Below are 25,229 nucleotides of genomic sequence, written 5' to 3'. Positions count from 1 at the left end.
GAAAAAGTCCCAACCTATCCAGCCACTCTTTATCACTCAAACCTTCCATACCTGGCCACATCCTGATCAATTTCCGACAAACCTGATTTAATATTCTACTCAGTGCCAGGACCTACGAGAGCACTTTGCCTTTGGAGGGCGACACTGGCCCACTTCAAGCACTCATGGAAAATCCCAGATGAGACCCAATGCGAAGCAAAACCTGTCTCTAAATCTTTGCTGATGTGGCAAAGTTGTCCAACTTGCAACTGTGGTCCATCAGAATGGGGGGTAGTGCCAGGTTAGCAAGGTGCTTTTCTCTGCTAAAGCAACACTTTGACCTTGCTAACTCAGTATATATCACCTCCTTAACTGCAAACAAAGCGTTCCAAAGAAGCTCATCTTGCCTGGAAAGGCTCTCATTGGAAGGAATTTTTCCCACGCTCCAACTCCCTCCTCTGCATTCCTGTAGCATTCTTTATCTCGAATACATATCAAATTCTCTCCTGAAAATTAATTCTGAATCTGTTTCCACGGTCCTTTCTGACCATAATAACTTGTTACATCAAAATAATTGCCCATACATCTCCAGTGACCATCTGCTAATTGTCTTAATTCCAGATCGTCTGATGAATGGTCCTCTTGAGTGCGTGAGCAATTTTTACTTTCTGGTTCCTTCGAGACTCTACCCCCAGGCAAACTGAATGAGTCAGCAGTGAATGGTCATGTATAATGCAAGACGTCATTGCCAGATCTTCACAATCATTATGAGGTCCAGTAATAGCACTTCAGTTTGGTGTTCTCAGTGGTTACCACTGCTGCCTCACAATGCCAGGCACCCAGGTTCGATTCCACCCTTGTGGGACTGTCTGTGTGGAGTTTGCTCATTCTCCACGTGTCTGAGAGGGTTTCCTTCAGATGCTCTGCTTTCCTCCCAAAGTCTAAAGATGCGGAGAATTTTGACCACCAGCCTGAGGACCTCGATGTGGCTCAGTGTGAATTTGAACTGGATTGAATTGAATTAGCTTTATTGTTACATGTCCTCACCTGACTACAACGAAAAGTTTATAAGTTGTCAATCATAGCGCCATCTTAGGTAAAACTTAATTAGGTACAGATTCTTCAGCACAAGTTCTAAGGGAAAGAAAATTAGGAAAATAAAAAAACAAAAAATTCAAGCATTACAGATCATAGGAATTAACTAGCAAAACAGAGAAAGAACATAGAATCTCGACAGTATGGAAACAGCCCACTTGGCCCAACAAGTTCACGCAGACTTAACGAAGTGTAACCCACCCAGACACATTTCCCTCCATTTTCCCTGACGAATGCATAAAAATTACATATTCCTGAACACTATGGGTAATTTAGCTTGGCCAATTCACTTAACCTGGTCACCTTTGCACTATGGGAGGAAACCGGAGACCCATCGGAAACCAACCCAGGCACAGGGAGAAGGTGCAAACTCTACATAGACAGTTGCCTGAGGGATGGAATTGAACCCAGGACCCTAGCACTGTGAGACAGCATGGCTAACCACTGAGATGCTCAAGATATGTCTGATTGATGGGATGTCATGATGTGTTGCTGTTTGTAAGGTGGAGGAACTTATTGTTGGCCTCATATTACAACGGGCTTATGCCCGAAACGTCGATTCTCCTGTTCCTTGGATGCTGCCTGACCTGCTGCGCTTTTCCAGCAACACATTTTCAGCTCTGATCTCCAGCATCTGCAGCCCTCACTTTCTCTCATATTACAGCAGTCCCTTGTTAACTGTCACTGTTGGTGAACATTCCCCGATGCAAGTTTTAAAAGTGATTTCTGTCATTCACTCAGGCATACAGGTGAATAAAGCAGGGACCTACCAGAATCCTTGTCACCTATATCTGTGTAACCGTCAACGGTCGCTGTGGTTTCCTCAGCTTGTGATGTTGTGATTTTACTCCCAGTGGTTTTGTACCTTTCAGTGAAACCTATTTCAAGATATGATGGGAATAAGGGATCTGATTTTACACTACTTCAAGATCTGGTGGGAATAAGGCAAGTTGATATTAACACCAAGTTTAAAAGTTGACACTTATAGCGTCATCTTAGGTAAAACTTACCAAGGGATGGATTCTTAGGAAAAGAAAATTATGAAAGTAAAGACACAAAAAAATCCAACATTTCAGATCGTAGGAATAAATATAAAAATTATTTTACAAAAACCAGAATCTCCACAACGTGAATAAAGCAGAGACCTACCAAACTCCTTGTCACCTAAAACTGTGTCATGGTCAACAGTCGCTGTGGTGTCCTCGGCTTGTGGTGTCGTGATTTTACTCCCAGCGGTTTTGTAACTTTCAGTGAAACCTATTTCACGATCTGATGGGAATAAGGGAAGAGGATTTTGATACCAATTGTGAAATTTTGTGATACGATGCTTAGAACAGATGAATTACACACAAAAATACAGAAACCACTTTGTGATGGATTTGGGAATAATGAGCCAAATCGAGATCCCACCACTCCAGCAAATAAGATTCCCATGTCTGATCCCAACTACCCTTCAGTAAATTTGGGATAGTTATCCCCCAGTGCCGTACGTCAGGTATGGTGGTTCACATCCCACTCAGCACTCCATCGCCCACAAAAAAAGTCGTCCTAGGGTGTAATCAAACACACATCCTGGGCACCATGAGGCAGCAGTGCTAACCACTGAGCCACTGTGCCACCCAGCAGTCAATTCAATACTCGTGCGAATTATGCTGACAATTCTCACTCCAAAAAGCAAGATTGATTATGATCTCTATTCTAAGGATTCTAGCATCTCATATATTTTTATGCTGCCCTTATCAACTCTGGATACTCCATCATTGTTTATGATGTGGAAGTGCTGGTGTTGGACTGGGGTGGACAACGTTAAAACTCATACAACACCAGGTTATAATCCAACAGGTTCATCTGACATTCAAATAAACCTGCTGGACCATTAAGCTGGTGTTGTGTGATTTTTAACTTAATCATTATCCAGTCATCGAGTCCAGCAGCATGGAAACAGACCCTTTGGTGCAACCAGTGCATGCTGAATATAATCCCAAACTAAACTAGTCCCAACTACCTGCTCCTGGCCCATTTTCCTCCAAACCTTTCCTATTCATGTAATTATCTAACCATCTTTGAAATGTAGTAATTGTTCCAATGTCCAGCATTTCCGAAGGAAATTCATTCCAGATGTGAACCACCCTATCAGTAAAAGAAATTGCCCTACTGTGTTTTTTAAACTTTACCTATTTTATAAACCTTTATAATGTTTCCTCTGAATCTACCGCAATCCAGTGAAAAAGTCCCAACCAATCCAGCCACTCTTTATCACTCAAACCTTCCATACTTGGCCACATCCTGGTCAACCTCTTATGAACCTGAATACATATTCTACTCAGTGCCATGGACTACGTGAGGGCGACACTGGCCCACTTCAAGCACTCATGGAAAGTCCCAGATTAGACCCAATGCGAAGGAAAACCTGTCTCTTAATCTTCGTAGATATGGCAAAGTTGCCCAACTTTTAACTGTGATCCTTCGGAATGGCAGTGCCAGGTTAGCAAGGTGCTTTGCTCTGCTAAAGCAACACTTTGACCTGGATAACCCAGAATATATCACCTCCTTTTACTGCAAACAAAGAGTTCCAGAGAAGCTTACATCACAAAAGGAGACCCTTCTGCCCATCTTGCCAGGAAAGCCAATCGTTGGAAGGAATTTCTCACACGCTCCCACTCCTCCTCCACAATCCTGTAGCATTCCTTATCTCAAATATATATCAAATTCCCTCATGAATGTTCATTCTGAATCTGTTCCAACTGTCCTTTCTAGCCATAACAACTTGTTACATCAAAATAATTGACCATACATCTCTAGTGACCTCTGCTAATTGTCTTTATTCTAGATCCTCTGAAGAATGGTCCTCCTGAGAGCGCAAGCAATTTTCATTTTCTAGTATCATCAGACCAGCACCGCCCCGCCACCCCCCAGCCCCCAAGGCAATCTGAATGAGTCAGCAGTGAATGGTCATGTACAGTGTAAGGCATCATTGCCAGATCTTCACAATCAAATAATTACGAGGTCTCACAATGGCACTGGGACTATATGGTGACTCAGTGGCTATCACTGCTACCTCACAGCACCAGGGACCCCAGGTTCAGTTCCACCCTTGGATGACTGTCTCTGTGAAGTTTGAATGTTCTCCCTCCATCTGTATGGGTTTCCTTCAGATGCTCCGCTTTCTTCCCACAGTCCAAAGATGTGCAGGATTTTGATCACTTACCTGAGAACATCGGTGTGGCTCAGTGTGAATTTTGAATTGGACTGAATTGAATCAGATTTATTGCCGCAGGTATTCATCTGAGTACAATGTAAAGTTTAAAAGTTGCCACTTTTAGCGTCACCTTAGTACAACTTACCAAGGTACAGATTCTTCCGCACAAGTTAGAACATAGAACATAGAAAAGTACAGCACAGAACAGGCCCTTTAGCCCACGATGTTTTGCCAAGGTTTAATCCTAACGTAAAATATACTAACTCAACCTACGCGCCTCTCAACAAACTGCTCTCCATGTGCATGTCCAGCAGTCTCTTAAATGTCCCAAATGACTCTTGCTTCCACCATCACAACTGGCAAAGCATTCCATGCATTCGCAACTCTCTGCATAAAGAACTTACCTCTGATGTCTCCTCTATACCTTTCTCCTAATATCTTAAAAATATTACCCCTCGTACCAATCAATCCTGCCCTGGTGAAATGTCTCTGGCTATTGACTCTATCTGTTCCTCTCATTATTTTGTATATCTCGATCAGGTCTCCTCTCTTCCTCCGACTCTCCAGAGAGAAAAGTCCGAGCCTATTCAACCTTTCTTCATCAGGTAAGCCCTCCAGTCCAGGCAGCATCCTGGTAAACCTTCTTTGCACCCTCTCCAAAGTCTCTGTATCTTTCCTATAACAGGGCAACCAGAACTGGACACAATATTCCAAGTGTGGTCTCACCAGGGACTTGTAGAGATGTAGCAAAACCACACAGCTCTTAAACTCAATGCCCCTGTTAATGAAAGCCAAAGCACTGTACGCTTTCTTAATAACCCTATCCACTTGGGTGGCAACTTTAATGGATCTATGTACTTGCACACCCAGATCCCTCTGTTCCTCCACACTGCCAAAAATCCTGTCTTTAATCCTATATTCCGCATTCAAATTCAACCTTCCAAAATGCATCACTTCGCATTTATCCAGGTTGAACTCCATCTGCCATTTCTCAGCCCAGCTCTGCATCCTGTCATGTCGTGCTGCAGCCTGCAATAGCCCTCGATTCTATTGACGGCACCTCCAATCTTTGTGTCATCTGCAAATTTACTCACCCACCCCTCAACTTCCTCATCCAAGTCATTTATACAAACTACAATGAGTAGAGGCACAAGAACAGAGCCCTGCGGGACCCCACTCAACACTGACCTCCAGGCAGAATACTTTCCATTTACAACCACTCTCTGCCTTCTGTCAGCCAACCAATTCTGAATCCAGGTCTCAGGGAAAGAAAATTAGGAAAGTAAAAGAAACAAAAATTCCAGCATTACAAACTGTGGAAATAAATTAGAAAAATAAAGAAATTAAATTGAATCTCTACAGTGTGGAAAAAGGCCAGTTGGAGCAACAAGTGCACATCGACACCCAAAAGTGTAACCCACCTAGGCTCATTCTCCCACCCTATTACTGTACATTTCTCCTGATTAATGCACCAAACCTATATGTCCCTGAATATTGTGGGTAAGTTAGCATGGTCAATTCACCTAACCTGAACATCTTCGTAATGTGGGAGGAAACCAGAGTACCCAGAAGAAACCGGCACAGACACAGGGAGAATGTACAAACTCCACAAAGACAGTTGCCTGAGAGATGGAATTGACCCAGGGTCCCTGCCACTGTGAGGCAGCAGTGATAATTACTGAGACACCCAAGTGATGCCCAACTGATGGGATGTCATGATGTGTTGCTGTTTGCAAGGTGATTTATTAACATGTGGAGGAAGTTATGATTGGCCTCATATTACAGTGGTCCATTTATAAGTGCCATTGTTGGCAAACATTCCCCGATTCATGTTTTAAAAGTGATTTCTGTCATTCACTCAGGCATACAGGTCAATAAAGCAGAGACCTACCAGAGTCCTTGTCACCTATATCTGTGTAACCGTCAACAGTCGCTGTGGTTTCCTCAGCTTGTGATGTCGTGATTTTATTCCCAGAGGTTTTGTACCTTTCAGTGAAACCTATTTCAAGATATGATAGGAATAAGGGACTGATTTTACACTACTTCAAGATCTAGTGGGAATAAGGCAAGTTGATATTAACACCAAGTTTAAAAGTTGACACTTTTAACGTCATCTTAGGTACAACTTACTAAGGTATGGATTCTTAGAAAAAGAAAATTATGAAATTAAAGACACAAAAAAATCCAACATTTCAGATCGTAGGAATAAATATAAAAAATATTTTACAAAAACCAGAATCTCCACAACGTGGAAACAGGCCAGTTGTCCCAACAAGTCCACACCGATTCTCCAAAGTGTAACCCACCCAGACCCATCCCCCAACCCTATTACTTGACATTTCCCCTGACTAATGAACCAAATCAAACATTACGGGTAATTTAGCATGGCCAACCCACCAAATCTGAACATCTTTGGCCTGTGGGAGGAAATCGTAACACCCAGAGGAAGTCCACCCAGACACGGGGAGAAGGAGCAAACTTCACATACAGTTGCCTGCGGAATGGAATTGAACCCAGGACCCTCGCATTGTGAGGCAGCAGGGCTAACCACTGAGATGCCCAAAAGATGTCTGATTAATGGGATGTCATGATGTGTTGCTGTTTGCAAGGTGCTTTAATAACATGTGGAAGAAGTTATGGTTGGCATCATATTACAGTGGTCCCTCGTTAAGTGTCATTGTTGGCAAACATTCCCCCACGCAAGTTTTAAAACTGATTCCTGTCATTCATTCAGGTGTACAGGTGAATGAAGCAGAGACCTACCAAAGTCCTTGTCACCTAAAACTGTGTCATGGTCAACAGTCGCTGTGGTGTCCTCGGATTGTGGTGTCGTGCTTTTACTCTCAGAGGTTTTGTAACTTTCAGAGAAACCTATTTCACGATCTGATGGGAATAAGGAAAAAGATTTTGATACCAATTGTGAATTTTTGTGATACGATGCTTAGAACAGATGAATTACACACAAAAATACAGAAACCACTTTGTGATGGATTTGGGAATAATGAGCCAAATCGAGATCCCACCACTCCAACAAATAAGATTCCCGTGTCTTATCCCAACTACCCTCCAATAAATTTGGAATAGTTATCCCCAGTGCCGTACGTCAGGTATGGTGGCTCACATCCCACTCAGCACTCCATCGCCCACAAAGAAAGTCGTCCTAGGGTGTAATCAAACACACATCCTGGGCACCATGAGGCAGCAGTGCTAACCACTGAGCCACTGTGCCACCCAGCAGTCAATTCAATACTCGTGCGAATTATGCTGACAATTCTCACTCCAAAAAGCAAGACTGATTATGATGTCTATTCTAAGGATTCTAGCATCTCATATATTTTTATGCTGCCCTTGTCAACTCTGGATACTCCATCATTGTTTATGATGTGGAAGTGCTGGTGTTGGACTGGGGTGGACAACGTTAAAACTCATACAACACCAGGTTATAATCCAACAGGTTCATCTGACATTCAAATAAACCTGCTGGACCATTAAGCTGGTGTTGTGTGATTTTTAACTTAATCATTATCCAGTCATAGAGTCCAGCAGCATGGAAACAGACCCTTTGGTGCAACCAGTGCATGCTGAATATAATCCCAAACTAAACTAGTCTCAACTACCTGCTCCTGGCCCATTTTCCTCCAAACCTTTCCTATTCATGTAATTATCTAACCATCTTTGAAATGTAGTAATTGTTCCAATGTCCAGCATTTCCGAAGGAAGTTCATTCCAGACCAGTAAAAAAAATTGCCCTCCTGTGTTTTTAAACCTTACCTACACATTACCTATTTTAGAAACTTCTATAATGTTGCCTCTCAATCTACTGCAATCCAGTGAAAAAGTCCCAACCAATCCAGCCACTCTTTATCACTCAAACCTTCCATACCTGGCCACATCCTGTTCAACATCTTCTGAACCTGAATACATATTCTACTCAGTGCCATGGACTACAAGAGGGCGACACTGGCCCACTTCAAGCACTCATGGAAAGTCCCAGATTAGACCCAATGCGAAGGAAAACCTGTCTCTTAATCTTCGTAGATATGGCAAAGTTGCCCAACTTTTAACTGTGATCCTTCGGAATGGCAGTGCCAGGTTAGCAAGGTGCTTTGCTCTGCTAAAGCAACACTTTGACCTGGATAACCCAGTATATATCACCTCCTTTTACTGCAAACAAAGTGTTCCAAAGAAGCTTACATCACAAAAGGAGACCTTTCGGCCCATCTTGCCAGGAAAGCCAATCATTGGAAGGAATTTCTCACACGCTCCCACAATCCTCTACAATCCTGTAGCATTCCTTATCTCAAATATATATCAAATTCCCTCATGAATGTTCATTCTGAATCTGTTCCTACTGTCCTTTCTAGCCATAACAACTTGTTACATCAAAATAATTGACCATACATCTCTAGTGACCTCTGCTAATTGTCGTTATTCTAGATCCTCTGAAGAATGGTCCTCCTGAGAGTGCAAGCAATTTTCATTTTCTAGTATCATCAGACCAGCACCGCCCCGCCACCCCCCAGCCCCCAAGGCAATCTGAATGAGTCAGCAGTGAATGGTCATGTACAGTGTAAGGCATCATTGCCAGATCTTCACAATCAAATAATTACGAGGTCTCACAATGGCACTGGGACTATATGGTGACTCAGTGGCTATCACTGCTACCTCACAGCACCAGGGACCCCAGGTTCAGTTCCACCCTTGGATGACTGTCTCTGTGAAGTTTGAATGTTCTCCCTCCATCTGTATGGGTTTCCTTCAGATGCTCCGCTTTCTTCCCACAGTCCAAAGATGTGCAGGATTTTGATCACTTACCTGAGAACATCGGTGTGGCTCAGTGTGAATTTTGAATTGGACTGAATTGAATCAGATTTATTGCCGCAGGTATTCATCTGAGTACAATGTAAAGTTTAAAAGTTGCCACTTTTAGCGTCACCTTAGTACAACTTACCAAGGTACAGATTCTTCCGCACAAGTTAGCACATAGAACATAGAAAAGTACAGCACAGAACAGGCCCTTTAGCCCACGATGTTTTGCCAAGGTTTAATCCTAACGTAAAATATACTAACTCAACCTACGCGCCTCTCAACAAACTGCTCTCCATGTGCATGTCCAGCAGTCTCTGAAATGTCCCCAATGATTCTGCTTCCACCATCACAACTGGCAAAGCATTCCATGCATTCGCAACTCTCTGCATAAAGAACTTACCTCTGATGTCTCCTCTATACCTTTCTCCTAATATCTTAAAAATATGACCCCTCGTACCAATCAATCCTGCCCTGGTGAAATGTCTCTGGCTATTGACTCTATCTGTTCCTCTCATTATTTTGTATATCTCGATCAGGTCTCCTCTCTTCCTCCGACTCTCCAGAGAGAAAAGTCCGAGCCTATTCAACCTTTCTTCATCAGGTAAGCCCTCCAGTCCAGGCAGCATCTTGGTAAACCTTCTTTGCACCCTCTCCAAAGTCTCTGTATCTTTCCTATAACAGGGCAACCAGAACTTGACACAATATTCCAAGTGTGGTCTCACCAGGGACTTGTAGAGATGTAGCAAAACCACACAGCTCTTAAACTCGATGCCCCTGTTAATGAAAGCCAAAGCACTGTACGCTTTCTTAATAACCCTATCCACTTGGGTGGCAACTTTAATGAATCTATGTACTTGCACACCCAGATCCCTCTGTTCCTCCACACTGCCAAAAATCCTGTCTTTAATCCTATATTCCGCATTCAAGTTCAACCTTCCAAAATGCATCACTTCGCATTTATCCAGGTTGAACTCCATCTGCCATTTCTCAGCCCAGCTCTTCATCCTGTCATGTCGCGCTACAGCCTGCAATAGCCCTCGATTCTATTGACGGCACCTCCAATCTTTGTGTCATCTGCAAATTTACTCACCCACCCCTCAACTTCCTCATCCAAGTCATTTATACAAACTACAATGAGTAGAGGCACAAGAACAGAGCCCTGCGGGACCCGACTCAACACTGACCTCCAGGCAGAATACTTTCCATCTACAACCACTCTCTGCCTTCTGTCAGCCAACCAATTCTGAATCCAGGTCTCAGGGAAAGAAAATTAGGAAAGTAAAAGAAACAAAAATTCCAGCATTACAAACTGTGGAAATAAATTAGAAAAATAAAGAAATTAAATTGAATCTCTACAGTGTGGAAAAAGGCCAGTTGGCGCAACAAGTGCACATCGACACCCAAAAGTGTAACCCACCTAGGCTCATTCTCCCACCCTATTACTGTACATTTCTCCTGATTAATGCACCAAACCTATATGTCCCTGAACATTGTGGGTAAGTTAGCATGGTCAATTCACCTAACCTGAACATCTTCGTAATGTGGGAGGAAACCAGAGTACCCAGAAGAAACCGGCACAGACACAGGGAGAATGTACAAACTCCACAAAGACAGTTGCCTGAGAGATGGAATTGAACCAGGGTCTCTGCCACTGTGAGGCAGCAGTGATAATTACTGAGACACCCAAGTGATGCCCAACTGATGGGATGTCATGATGTGTTGCTGTTTGCAAGGTGATTTATTAACATGTGGAGGAAGTTATGATTGGCCTCATATTACAGCGGTCCATTTATAAGTGCCATTGTTGGCAAACATTCCCCGATGCAAGTTTTAAAAGTGACTTTTGTCATTCACTCAGGCATACAGGTGAATAAAGCAGAGACCTACCAGAGTCTTTGACACCTAAATCCGTGTTACTGTCAACGGTCGCTGTGGTTTCCTCAGCTTGGGGTGTCGTGATTTTATTCCCAGTGGTTTTGTACCTTTCAGTGAAACCTATTTCAAGATATGATGGGAATAAGGGATCTGGTTTTAACACTACATTTTTTTTGTGATTCTATGCTTATAATAGATGAATTACATACAAAAATACAGACCATAGCTGCTCCCCCTGGTGAAGGATTTAGGAATAATGAGATAAGTTGAGATCACAGCACTCCAGCAAGTAGGATGTCTAGCTCTGATCCCACCTACCTATCTCCTAATGCCGAACGTCAGTTATGTGAGTTCCGAATCCACTCAGCACTCCCTCGCCCACACAGATAGTCGCCCAAAGGTGGAATCAAACCCAGGTGCCTGGCACCATGAGGCAGCAGTGCTAACCACTGAGCAACTGAGCCACCCTAGCAGTTGAATCAATACTCTTGTGAATTATAGTAACAATTCTCACTCCGAAAAGCGAGACTGGTGCTGATGAGCATTCTCAGGATTCTAGCATCCTGGTGCCTTGATATAGTCTGGATACTCCATCATCGTTTATGATGTGGAGGTGCCGCTGTTAGACTGAGGTGGACAAAGTTAAAAGTCACACAATTCCAGGTCATAGTCAATTAGGTTCATTTGAAAGTCAAATATACCTATTGGACTATTAACCTGGTGTTGTAACTTATTTATTATCTAGTCATAGAGCCATATAGCACAGAAACAGATCCTTTCATCCAACCAGTCCATGTTGAATATAATCCCAAACTAAACTAGTCCCAAATACCTGCTCCTGGCCCAACCAAATATTTCTGATTCATGCACTTATTGAAATGTTGTAATTGTACCCACATCTATCACTTCCACAGGAAGTTCATTCCTCATGTGAACCACCTTCTCAGTATAAACGTTTGCCCCAATGTGTTTTTTAAATCTTTCTCCTCTGACCTTATAAGTATTCACCGTCGTCTTGAAATCCCCCATCATCGGGAAAAGACAACAACCATTAACCTTATCTGTACCCCACATTATAAAATGAAAAGTACAATGAAAAGTTTAAAAGTTGCTACTAATAGCGTCACCTTTGGTACAACTTGCCGAGGTACAGATTCTTCAGCACATGTTCTTAGGGAAAGAAAATTAGGAAAGTAAAGAAACAAAAATTCCAGCATTTCAGACTGTAGAAGTAAATTAGAGAAATAAAAAAAATAGAATCTCTACAGTGTGGAAAAAGGCCAGTTGGCCCAAGTGCACATCGACCCCCAAAAGTGTAACCCACCTAGACTTATTCCCTCACCCTATTACTCTACATTTCCCCTGACTAATGCACCACAACTGCATGTTCCTTGAAAATTATGGGTAAATTAGCATGGTCAATTCACCTAACCTGAACATCTTTGGAATGTGGGAGGAAACTGAATGTGGGCGGCACGGTGGCACAGTGGTTAGCACTGCTGCCTCACAGCGCCTGAGACCCGGGTTCAATTCCCGCCTCAGGCGACTGACTGTTTGGAGTTTGCACGTTCTCCCCGTGTCTGCGTGGGTTTCCTCCGGGTACTCCGGTTTCCTCCCACAGTCCAAAAGATGTGCAGGGTCAGGTGAATTGGCCATGCTAAATTGCCCGTAGTGTTAGGTAAGGGGTAAATGTAGAGGTATGGGTGGGTTTCGCTTCGGCGGGTCGGTGTGGACTTGTTGGGCCGAAGGGCCTGTTTCTACACTGTAATGTAATCTAATCTGAAGTACCCAGAAGAAACCGACACAGACACAGGGAAGAATGTGCAAACTCCACAAAGACAGTTGTCTGAGAGATGGAATTGAATGAGGGTCCGTGGCACTGTGAGGCAGCAGTGATAACCACTGAGACAACTAAGAGATGTCCGACTGATGGGATGTCATGATCTGTTGCTGTTGCAAGGTGCTTTATTAAGATTTGGAGGAATTTACTGTTGGCCTCATATTACAGCGGTCACTTGTTAAGTGTCATTGTTGGCAAACATTCCCTGACGCAAATTTTAAAAGAGATTTCAAAGACCAAAGAAAATTTACAATCCAGGAACAGGGCCTTTGGTCCTCCAAGCCTGAGCCAATCCAAATCCAAAGTCTAAGCCTATCACCCAATTCCAAAGGATCCATATCCCTCTGCTCCTCACCTTCTCAAGCATCTGTCCAGACACACCTTAACTGAATCTACCGTGCCTGCCTCTACTATCTCTGCTGGCAACATGTTCCCAGGCACCTGCCACCCTCTGTGTAAAGTATTTTCCATGTGTATCCCCCTTAAACTTTTCTCCTCTCACCTTGTATGCGTGACTCATGTTATTGAATCCCTCACCCTGGGAAAAAGCTTATCTCTATCCACACTGTTTATACCTTTCATGATTTTGTAGACCTCAATTAGGTCCCCCCTCAATCTCCTTTTTTCTAATGAAAACAATCCTAACCTATTCAACCTCTCTTCATAACTAGTACCTTCCACACCAGGCAACATCCTCGTAAATCTCCTCTGTACCCTCTCCAATGCGTCCATGTCCTTTTGATAATGTGGCAACCAGAACTACACAGTATTCTAAATGTGGCCGACCCAAAGTCTTGTGCAATTTTAACATGACCTGCCAGCTTTTATAAACAATAACCTGTCTGATGAAGGCAAGCATGTCATTTGCCTTCTTGACCACTCTATCCATCTGTGCAGCCATCTTCAGGGTTCAATGGACCTGAACTCCCACATCTCTCTGCTCATCAACCTTTCCCAAGGCTCTTCCATTGACAACATAGTTTGCTCTAGAATTAGACTTCCCAAAATGCATCACTTCACATTTGCCTGGATTGAGCTCCATCTGCCAGTTCTCCGCCCAACTCTCCAGTCTATCTATATTCTCCTGTATTCTTTGACAGTCCCTCATGCTTTCAGCTACTCCACTAATCTTCATGTCATCTGCAAACATACTGATCAGTTGAACAGTGCTCTCTTCCAGATCATTTATGTATATCACAAACAACAGTGGCCCCAGCACTGATCCCTGTGGAACACCACTGGTCACCTTTCTCCATTTCGAGAAACTCCCTTCAACTACTACTCTCTGTCTCCTGTTGCTCAACCAGTTCTTTATCCACCTAGCTAGAACACCCTGCACACCATGTGACTTCACTTTCTCCATTAGTTTAGCATGAGGAACCTTATCAAACGCCTTACTAAAATCAATGTATATAACATCTACAGCCGTTCCTTCACCTATCAACTTAGTTACATCCTCAAAGAACTCTATAAAGTTGGTAAGGCATGATCTCCCCCAGCACAAAACCATGTTGTCTATCACTGATAAGCCCATTCTTTTCCAAATATAAATAGATTTTATTCCTCAGTACCTTCTCCAGCAACTTTCCAAATACTGACGTCAGGGTCACTGGTCTGTAGTTACCCGGAAAATCCCTATTAATCTTTTTGCACAGGGGGAGAACATGAGCAACCCTCCAATCCTCCGGGTCTCTGTCATTCACTCAGGTATACAGGTGAATAAAGCAGAGACTTACCAGAGTCCTTTTCACCTAAAACCATGTAACAGGCAATGGTCACTGCAGTTTCCTCAGCTTGTGATGTTATCATTTTACTCCCAGTGGTTTTGTACCTTTCAGTGAAATCTATTTCAAGATAGCATGGGAATAAGGGACATGATTTTAACACCACGTGTATTTTTATGATGTTATGCTTATAATAGATGAATTATACGCAAAAATACAGACACATAGTTGCTCCCCCTCGTTGGTGGATGAAGGAATAATGAGTCAAATTGAGATCCTATCACTTCAGAAAGTAGGATGTCCAGCTCTGATCACACCTACGCTTCAGTAAATTGGGAATCGTTATCTCCAGGGCCGGATGTCAGGTATGTGAGATCTGATCCCACTCAGCACTCCTTCATCCACACAAACAGTAGCCAAAAGGTGGAATCAAACCCAAGTGCCTGGTACCATGAGGCAGCAGTGCTAACCACTGAGCAACTGAGCCACCCCAGCAGTCGACTCAATACTCTTGAGAATTATGCTGACAATTCTCACTCCAAAAAGCAAGACTGATGATGATCTTCGTTCTAAGGATTCTCACATCTTGTATATTTATTTGGTGTCTTGATCAAGTCTGGAACCTCCATCATTGTTTATGATGCGGATGTGCCAGTGGTGTGATAATGATGTTCATTCGAAGGATTCTCACATCTTGTATATTTATTTGGTGCCTTTATCAAATCTGGATACTCCATCATTTTTTATGATGTGGAGGTACCGGTTATGGACTGAGGTGGACACATAAACCTGGAGTCAAATAAACCTGTTGGACTATTAACCTGGTTTTGTGTGATTTTTAACTTAATCATTATCTAGCAGAGTCATACAGCATGGAAACAGACCCTTTCATCAAACCAGTCCATGCTGAATATAATCCCAAACTAAACTGCTCCCAACTACCTGCTCCTCGCCCATATCCCTCCAAACCTTTCCTATTCATGTACTTAACCAAATGTCTTTGAAATGTAGTAATTGTTCCCATATCCACCACTTCTTAAGGAAGTTCATTCCACATGTGAACCACCCTCTCAGTAAATGAATTTGCCCTCATTTGTTTTTTTAAATCTTTCTCCTCCAACCTTATAAATGTGCCCCCTCATCATGAAATCCCCCATCATCGGGAAAAGACAACAACCATTAACCTTATCTACACCCCTCATTATTTTATAAACTTCTATAGCGTTGCCTCTCCATCTCCTACAATTCGGTGAAAAAGTCCCAAATATCTAGCCACTCTTTATCACTCAAACCTACCATACCTGGCAACATCCTGGTAAATCTCTTCCCAACCTGATTAAATATTCTACTCAGTGCCAGGAACTACAAGAGAATTTTGCCTATAGAGGGCTACACTGGCCCACTTCAAGGAAAATCCCAGATTAGACCCAATGCGAAGCAAAACCCGTCTCTAAATCTTCACTGATGTAGCAAAGTTGCCCAACATTCACGTGTGGTCCATCAGAATGGCAGAGCCAGGTTAGCAAGGTTATTTGTTCTGCTAAAGCAACACTTCGACAATGCTAACTCAGTATATATCACCTCCTTTTACTGCAAATATAGAGTTCCAAGCAAGCTTGCCGCACAAAAGGACACCTTTCGGCTCATCTTGCAAGTATAGTTTTCATGGGAAGGAATTTCTCCCATGTTCCCACTCCTTATCCACCTTCCTGTAGCATTCTTTATCTCAAATATATATAAAATTCTGTGAAAGTTCATTCTGAATCTGTTTCCACTGCCCTTTCTAATCATAACAACTTGTTGCATCAAAATAATTGCCCATACGTCTCCCGTGACCTGGCAACATATCTGGCAACATCCTGGCAAATGTCTTCTGAATCTGATTAAATATTCTACTCGGTGCCAGGAACTACGAGAGAACTTTGTCAACAGTGCCCCACTTCAAGCACTAATGGAAAATCCTAGATTAGACCCAGTGCAAAGCAAAACACATCTCCGAATCTTCGCTGATGTGGCAACATTACATCAAAATAAGTTGGGCAACCATCCCCGACGCAAGTTTAAAAGTGATTTCTGTCCTTCACCCCAGAGTACAGGTGAAGAAAGCAGAGACCTACCAGAGTCCTTATCACATAAAACCGTGTCACAGAACAGCAGTGCAAAGTTAGCAAGGTTATTTATTCTGCTAAAGCAACACTTCGACCTTGCTAACTCAGTATATATCACCTCGTTTTACTGCAAACAAAGTGTTCCATAGAAGCTTACAGCACAGAAGGAGACCTTTCGGCCCATCTTGCCTGGAAAGGTTCTCGTTGGAAGAAAATTCTCCCATGCCCCCATGCCTCCTCCGCATTCCTGCAGCATTCTTTGTCTCAAATATATATCAAATTCTCTTCTGAAAGTTAACTCTAAGTATATTTCCACTGCTTTTCTAACCATAACAACTTGTTACATCAAAATAAGTGCCTGTACATCTTCCATGACCTTCTACTAATTGTCTTAATTCTCGATCCTCTGATGAATGGCCCTCCTGAGAGCACAACTAAGTTTAACTTTCTGGTTCCTTCATGACCCCCACAACCTCCCACCACCCCACCCCCTCCCTAAAGGCAATCTAAATGAGTCAGCAGTGAATGGTCATGTGTAATGCAAAACATTATTGTCAAATTGTTACAATCAAATTATTAAGAGGTCCAGTATGGTAGCTCAGTGGTTAGCAATGCTGCTTTACAGTGCCAGGGACCCAAGTTTGGTTCTCCCCTCGGATGTCTCTGTGGAGTTTGCATGTCTGCCCTGTGTCTGTGAGGGTTTCCTTCGGATGATCAGCTTTCTCCCACAGATCAAAGATGTGCAGCATTTTGATCACCTGCCTGAGAACCTCAATGTGGATTGGATTGAATTGAATTAGCTTTACTGTAACATGTACTCACCTGAGTACAATGAAAAGTTCAAAAGTTGCCACTTGTAGCACCATCTTAGGTAAAACTTACCGAGATACAAATTCTTCAGCACAAGTTCTGCAGGAAAGAAAATTAGGAAAATAACGAAACAAAAATTCCAGCATTTCAGACCATAGGAATTAATTAGAAAAATAGAGAAAAAAATAGAATCACTACAGTGTGAAAACAGTCCAGTTCACCCAACAAGTCCACATTGATTTCCCCCCTCTCCCCCCCACTGAAGGGTAACCCACCCAGACCCATTCCCCAACCCTATTACTCAACATTTCCCCTTACTAATGCACCAAACCTACATATCCCTGAACACTATGGATACTTTAGCATGGCCAATTCACATAACCTGAACATCTTTGGAATCTGGGAGGAAACAGGAGCATCCGGAGGAAACCCACCTACACATGGAGAGAAAGTGCAAACTCCACAGTTGCCTGAGGGATGGAATTGAACCTGGGTCCCTGCCACTGTGAGGCGGCAGTGCTAACCACTGAGACACTCATGAAATGTCTGATTGATGGAATGTCATGATGTGTAGCTGTTTGCAAGGTGCTTTATTCACATGTGGAAAAAGTCATGGTTGGCCTCATATTACAGCGGTCCCTTATTAAGTCTCATTGTTGGCAACCATCCCCGACGCAAGCTGTTTCTGTGCTGTATATCTCTTTGACAATGGGCCAAATGGCCTGCTTCCACACTGCAGGGATTCTGTGAGCAGTGAGTAGTGTCCCTGCCTTGGAGCTTGGTGATGCAGGGCACAACAGCACCCCCAAACATGTTCAGCTTCCAATGACAGGCAGCAATTGCAGGAGATGGCTCCGGTGGGCCTCCTATTCCAGGTTGTAACATGTCTGTAAATATGTGCATTGCCACAGCAATCCGGGCCAGAGACTGGTGCCGATAATAGGGAGATCAATCCCCATCCCAATGGTGCAGAGACCTGTTTCCTTGCCATTGCTATGGTGGAGGGATGGCACTACCTGCCCTTCAGATTGAGAACAGAAGATTATCTGATAACTTGCATGGACTCACCATCTGTAACGTTGAGGTCGATGATGACATGCTCATTGTTGGAAGGCTCAGTATACTCTAAGTGGCAGCAATAATTGCCACTATCTCCCAAGCTCACATTGTGTATGGTTAAGGACACCTTGCCTTTCTCTAGGTCACCAGTGAACTGGTATTTCGAATTCAGAGAGGTGGTGTGATTTCCTTTCATTAAAATCAACTGGGAGTTACAATAAGAAAGGGGACAGCTCTTCCGGTCACAGCATATTGCTGATGGATGATTAAAACCAATGAAATTCAGGGTGACGGAAGATCTCGCTTTCTTGAAGAAGTGGAAACTCGCTGTAACAAGAATGAAAATTATGGACATGTGCTGTGTATTATCAAAATGGCTAAGCAGCAACAATCAAACCAAATGGCTTTTAAGATCACAGTCTGCAGATGTAGCCAAAACAAATACTGTGATGTCAAACAATCCCTTGTGCTATCATGCAGTCTGGCAAAAAGGAACAAGGCAAGGCCATTGCTGGCTATAGCCAGTTATGATGTTCAGTGATAACTTGAGAAGAGGGGGGAAAAAAGAACACTGTAAAACTGATTCCAAATCATCTTCAAAATGATGAGGAGGTGATGGCATAGTGGTATTATCATTGGACTATTAATTCAGAGGCCCAGGTAATTTTCTGGGGACCTGAGGTTTGAATCCCACCATGACAAATTGTGGAATTTGAATTTTTTAAAATCCTTTCACAGGATGAGGGCATCATTGGCCAGAAGGCAGTAAAGAGTCAACCACATTGCTGTGGGTCTGGAGTCACATATAGGCCAGACCAGGTGAGGATAGCAGTTTCCTTCCCTAAAGGACATTAGTGACCCAGCTGGGTGTTTCCTGACAATTCACAATTGATACATGGTCATCATTAGAGTCTCAATTCTAGATAGTCATCAAATTCAAATTCCACCATCGCCCTGGCATGATTCAAACCTGGGTGCACAGAACATTATCTGGGTCTATCGTTAGGCCATTGCTCCCCAAATAAAATTAAACTCTAAATTAAAGGTCTAATGATGACCGTGAATCCACTGCCAGTTGTTGGCAAAAATCCATCTGGGTCACAAATGTCCTTTAGTGAATGAAATCTGCCATCCTTACCTGGTCTGGCCGAGACCCACAGCAACATGGTTGATTCTTAACTGCCCTCTGGGTAATTAGGGATGGGTAATAAATGCTGGACTCATCCCATGAATTAACTTTTTAAAAACTCATATCCAAATCAAATCTGTTTTTGCCCTCTGATTTGGCTGATCTTCAGGTTAATACAGTCATTGCTTTGTATTTATTAATACCATTGGTTAGCAACAATATTATCCATCGCAGATTCAAAATTAACAATTGATTTGACATTGGACAAGAGAGTTCTGAATGACTACCACTCTGTGTTAGAGGGAAAGGTGATTTCAATGTTCCACTCTTGGTTCGAGCTCTACTTTTTAGATTTCATCTTAAGATCCGAGACTTCATGGCCCATCAGTCTTTTCATCCCCTGCTTGTTCGTAAGTCGACTCATATAGATCTTCTGAGCCAAGCTTATTCTTTCCCATTTGAACATAGAACATAGAACAGGATAGCACAGAACAGGCCCTTCAGCCCTCAACGTTGTGCCGACCCTTTACCCTACTCTAAGATCAGACTAACGCACTTACTCTTAATTGTACTATCATCTATGTGTCTATCCAGGAGTCGCTTAAATGTCCCTAATGTATCTGACTCTACTACCACTGCTGGCAGTGCATTCCATGCATCAACCACTCTATGTATAAAGAAACCTACCTCTGATGTCTCCCCTAAAAATTCCTCCAAATACCTTAACATTATGTCCCCTTGTGATAGATAGATCCCTTTGTGGGAAAAAGTCTCTGGCTATCCATGCCTCTCATCACCTTGTATACCTCTATCAAGTCACCTTTCATCCTTCTTCACTCCAATGAGAAAAGCCCCAGCTCACTCAACTTTTCTTCATAAGATAAGCCCTCCAGTCCAGGCAGCAGCCCAGTATATCTCCTCTGCACCCTCTCTGAAGCTTCTACATCCTTATAATGAGGCAACCAGAACTGGACATGATATTCCAAGTGTAGTCTTGTCAAAGCTTTATAGAGCTGCAACATAACCTCACGGCTATTAAACTCAATCCTCCTGTTAATGAAAGCTAATACACCATATGTCTTCTTAATAACCCTATCAACTTGGGTTGAAACTTTGATGGATCTGTGGACATGCACCACAAGATCCCTCTCTTCCACCACAGTGCCAGGAATCCTGCTTTAACCCTGTAATCTGCATTCAAATTCAACCTTCCAAAATGAATCACTTCACTCTTTTCCAGATTGAATTCCATCTGCCACTTCTCAGCCCAGCTCTGCATCCTGTCAATGTCCCGTTGCAACCTACAACAGCCCTCCACACTATCCACAACTCCAGCAATCTATGTGTCATCGGCAAACTTACTAACCCAACCTTCCACTTCCTCATCCAAGTCATTTATAAAACTCACAAAAAGCAGAGGTCCCAGGACCGATCCCTGAAGAATATCACTGGTCACCAAACTCCAGGCTGAATACTTTCCATCCATTACCACCCTCTGTCTTCTATGAACCAGCCAATCTTGTCAAGATTAGGGTGGTGCTGGAAAAATACAGCAGGTCAGACAGCATCTGAGGAGAAGGAAAATCGATGTTTTGGGCAAAAGCCCTTAATCTTGATGTGGTTTTCCAGCACCACTCTAATCTCCAGCATCTGCAGTCCCCACTTCTGCCAGCCAATCCTGTATCCAGACAGCCAAATTTCCCTGTATCCCATGCTTCCTTACTATCTGAATGAGCCTACCATGGGGAGCCTTATCAAATGCCTTGCTAAAATCCATATACATTTCATCCACTGCTCTACGTTCATCAATGTGTTTTGTCACATTCTCAAGAATTCAATAAGGCTTGTGAGGCATGACCTGCCCCTCACAAAGCCATGCTGATTATCTCTAATCAAACTATGATTTTCCAAATAATCATCAAACCTGTCTATCAGAGTCCTCTCCAATAATATGCCCACATCAGACATAAGACTGACTGTAATTCCCAGGGTTATCCCTATTCCATTTCTTAAATAAGGGGAATACCATTTGCCACCCTCCATTCATCTGGTACTACTCTAGTTGTCAGTGAGGACACAAAGATCCTTGGCCAAAAGTGCAGCAATCTCTTCCCTTGCTTCCCGTAGCAACCTTGGATATAAAGGTATAAATTCCATCCTTCTCTTTAAATATCATCTGCAATGTGGAAGCAGACCATTTAGCCCATTAAGTTTATACTGACCTTCCAAACAGCATCCCACCCAATCCCTCTAACCCCGCAATTCCCATGGCTGACCCACCTAGACTGCACATCCCCTGGACAATTTCCCATGGCTAACCCACTTATCCTGCATATCCCTGGACATAATGGGCAATTTAGCATGGCCAGTCGAGCTCACCTGCACATCCCTGGACACAGTGGGTAACGTAGCATGGCCAATCCACTCTCACCTGCACATCTTTGGACTGTGGGTTAAAACTAGAGCACCCAGAGGAAATCCAAGCAGACACAGGGAGAATATCCAATCTCCACACAGACAGTCACTTGAGGATGGAATTGAACCAAGGTCACTGGCGTATGAGGCAGCAGTGCTGATCACTGAGTCACCATGCCACCCCTATTCAACACAGGCAAAGCCACCTAACACATTCCATTCCTGCCTGCCCTGTCAAAAAGTCACAGGATCCTGAATGTTTAGTTCTTGACTTCAACTGCCCTGGCCGACAGTGGAAACAGGAGTGTCATGACTTGGTGTTGGGATATTGGCCGCTGTGCAGTTATTTAAATCTCTGAATAGATTGACATTAAAAATAGGTTAAATAAAAAATAAACAAAAGTTAAGCTGAGAGCTCTCTTGTGGCACATTGGTCCTGTCGCTACTCCTGCACTGGAAGGCATGGGTTCAAGTCCTAGCTGCTCCAGATGTGTGTAATAACATCTCTGAACAGGTTGATTTAGAAAAGTATGCCAATTTTTGTTAAAATTAAAGCTATTTCTATGCATCTTATTTAACTACGTTGGATGGAAGTGAGAACAAAAACAAATCAGGCGAGAAAGCCACCCCCTTATGGCACAGAAGTAGAGGCCCTATCCCTGAACTGGGAGACTAGGGTTCAAAGTTGAAACTTTATTGCTGGAACAGCACAGCAGGTCAGGCAGCATCCAGGGAACAGGAGATTCAACGTTCCGGGCACAGGCCCTTCGGGCCTGTGCCCGAAACGTCGAATCTCCTGTTCCCTGGATGCTGCCTGACCTGCTGTGCTGTTCCAGCAATAAAGTTTCAACTTTGATCTCCAGCATCTGCAGACCTCACTTTCTCCTCCCAGACTAGGGTTCAAGTCCCACCTGCCCCAGCGGTATAATAGCATTGCTGAACAGGTCGATTAGAAAAATATGCTAAACTTAAAAGAAAGATGAACGGGGCCCTCTTGTGGAACAGTGGTAGTGTCCCTAGTAATGAGCCTGGAGGTTCCGGTTCCACCTGCTCCTGAAGCATGTTGCAACAAGAAATAAACAGGAGCATCAGACATCCTGTTTCACTCTGAGAGAGGGCTCTGACGGAGTGAATCAGTGTCAAGGACTCTCTACATTTAAATCAAGGGTGACTCAGTGATGGGAAATACCAGTCTCTGTGGAGTTATTTCATTCTCACTTGGTCTCTTTTTCACTCAGATAACTGACTGTGCACCTTTACAGCTGAAGTCTGAATTCAACCCCCTTGTGTACAGAAAGGCTCGGCTACTGTGAACCTTTTCTGCTTAGTTTCTATGTCTATTCATGACATTGCAACGATTCATGAAGCAGGAAGCTCAAAGTCTTCTTGGGCTTTGACTTTCCAGATTTACGTCATTTCAGTAGTACCTTGTTCTGTCCTAATTGACCACACCTTCACCAATTCACTCAACCTAACAAAATGACTTTGCAATTTCACACTACGGTCTGTGTCTTTTATAACACAGCCCATCTTTCCTGACCTTCAAATTTGGGTATTTGCCTTTAACACCATTATAGAAGACGTTAGAGCCTAGAGTCTGACAGCACTGAAACAGACCTTTCGGTCCATCCAGTCCATGCGACCACAATTCCAAACTAGTCCCACTTGCCTGCTCCTGACCCATATGCCTCCAAACCTTTCCTGTTCATGCACTTATCTAAATGTTTTTTTAAACCCACATCCACCACTTTCTCAGGAAGAACACTCCACAGACAAACCACCCATCTGTTTGCCCCTCATGTCTTTTTTTAAATCTCTCTCTCCTCTCACCTTAAAAGTGTGCCCTCTCGTCTTGAAATCTCCCATCTTAGGGAAAAGACAACTACCATTAACTCTATCTATGCCCCCTCATGATTTTATAAACTTCTATCATGTTGCTTCAAAACCTCCTATGCGCTAGTGAACAAAGTCCCAGCTTTTCTTTATAACTCAAACCTGGGCAACATCCTGGTAAATCTCTTCCGTATCCTCTCCAGATTAATATTTTGCTTTCTATAACTGAGTGACCTGAACTGAACACAGTATTCCAGAAGAGCCCTTAGCAAAGTCCTGTACAACCTCAACATGACGTCCCAACTCTGAGACTCAAAGGTGAAAGCAACGAAGACAAATTTGCCAAACGCCTTTTTAACCACCCTGTCTAAATGCAACACAAACTTCAAACAATTATGTACGTGCACTCCTATGTCTCTCTATTTTACAACACTTCCCGAGGCTCTACCATTAATTCTATAAGCCCTATCCTTCAACACACTGATTACTTGAGGATCTAACACAGACTCTCATAGGATGTAAGCCGATATGATTCCACGCCCAATGACCATATTCTCTGTCTCCTTCCACCATTTATTGCAAACTTCTTCCACATCGATACATTGTGGTTGCAAGTATAAAATAACTGATACAGTCGCATCCATTAGCATTGTTTCCACTTCGTAAAAGGAGTGGGTACTATTGACAAAAGGACTCCAAACTGAAGAAGAAACTAAAAGTTTCATGTCTTACCATATCCGTCAGTGCTTTCATTCCAGATAGTCCAAAACAGCAACGCTAGGAAACAAAAAAATATATAGTTCCTAATTATATGGGAACAGTTTTTGGAAAATACATTAATAAGGGAGTGCATCAGGAAATGAGATTTCTTGTGGTGCACTGAGTTGTTTAGTTTACGTGGGCTTCATGATTCTTTTCCTTTTACACAGTGGGTGGAATAATTTAATCAAACAACAACAACTGCAACTTGCATTCACGTAGCAGCTTTGACAGCCCCCAAACCATGTCATGGGTGCAGGCACAGAAAGAGATATCAGGATAGATGAGTTTTAAGAAGATTTGGAAAATAAGAAGAGAAAGGTAGAGAGACAAAGATGGAAGCATTCCACACTATTCAGCCTATCCCTGAAAGGGCTTTTTAAAAATTCTTGCACAGGATGTAGCTGTCACTGGCACCATTTGATGGCTGCCCCTAATTGCCCTTGAACTGAGTGGCTTGCCAGGCAGCCGGGAGAGTTACTAAAATTTAAATGTTTTGAATTACTTTGTCTACCTGTGATGCAAACTTCAAAGAATATGTACGTAAACACCTAGATCTCTCTGTTCTACAACACAGCCCAATGTCCTACTTTTA

At 43.0% G+C, this 25,229-nt stretch overlaps 1 protein-coding gene across 1 annotated transcript in view; it reads right to left on the bottom strand.

Moving 5' to 3' along the window:
* The window catches only part of LOC122552443 (adhesion G protein-coupled receptor E1-like), a 63,499-nt gene extending 44,805 nt beyond the window's left edge, over positions 1–18,694 (bottom strand). The window contains exons 1-8 of the mRNA XM_087983181.1: positions 18,508–18,694; positions 17,512–17,538; positions 14,534–14,641; positions 10,970–11,077; positions 7,037–7,156; positions 6,165–6,272; positions 2,224–2,343; positions 1,845–1,952 (exon numbers count right to left, since the gene is read on the bottom strand). Of these exons, the coding sequence (XP_087839307.1) occupies positions 1,845–1,952; positions 2,224–2,343; positions 6,165–6,272; positions 7,037–7,156; positions 10,970–11,077; positions 14,534–14,641; positions 17,512–17,538; positions 18,508–18,694 (886 nt within the window). The remainder of the gene's footprint in view (positions 1–1,844; positions 1,953–2,223; positions 2,344–6,164; positions 6,273–7,036; positions 7,157–10,969; positions 11,078–14,533; positions 14,642–17,511; positions 17,539–18,507) is intronic.
* Positions 18,695–25,229: the final 6,535 nt, after the last annotated feature.

Source organism: Chiloscyllium plagiosum, unplaced genomic scaffold, assembly GCF_037043375.1.
Source record: "Chiloscyllium plagiosum isolate Xiang-an unplaced genomic scaffold, Cpla_swu_hap1 HiC_scaffold_45, whole genome shotgun sequence".
NCBI classification, from domain to species: domain Eukaryota; kingdom Metazoa; phylum Chordata; class Chondrichthyes; order Orectolobiformes; family Hemiscylliidae; genus Chiloscyllium; species Chiloscyllium plagiosum.
The sequence above is the reverse complement of the archived record's forward strand: the minus strand, read 5'-3'. Positions and strand labels throughout refer to the sequence as shown.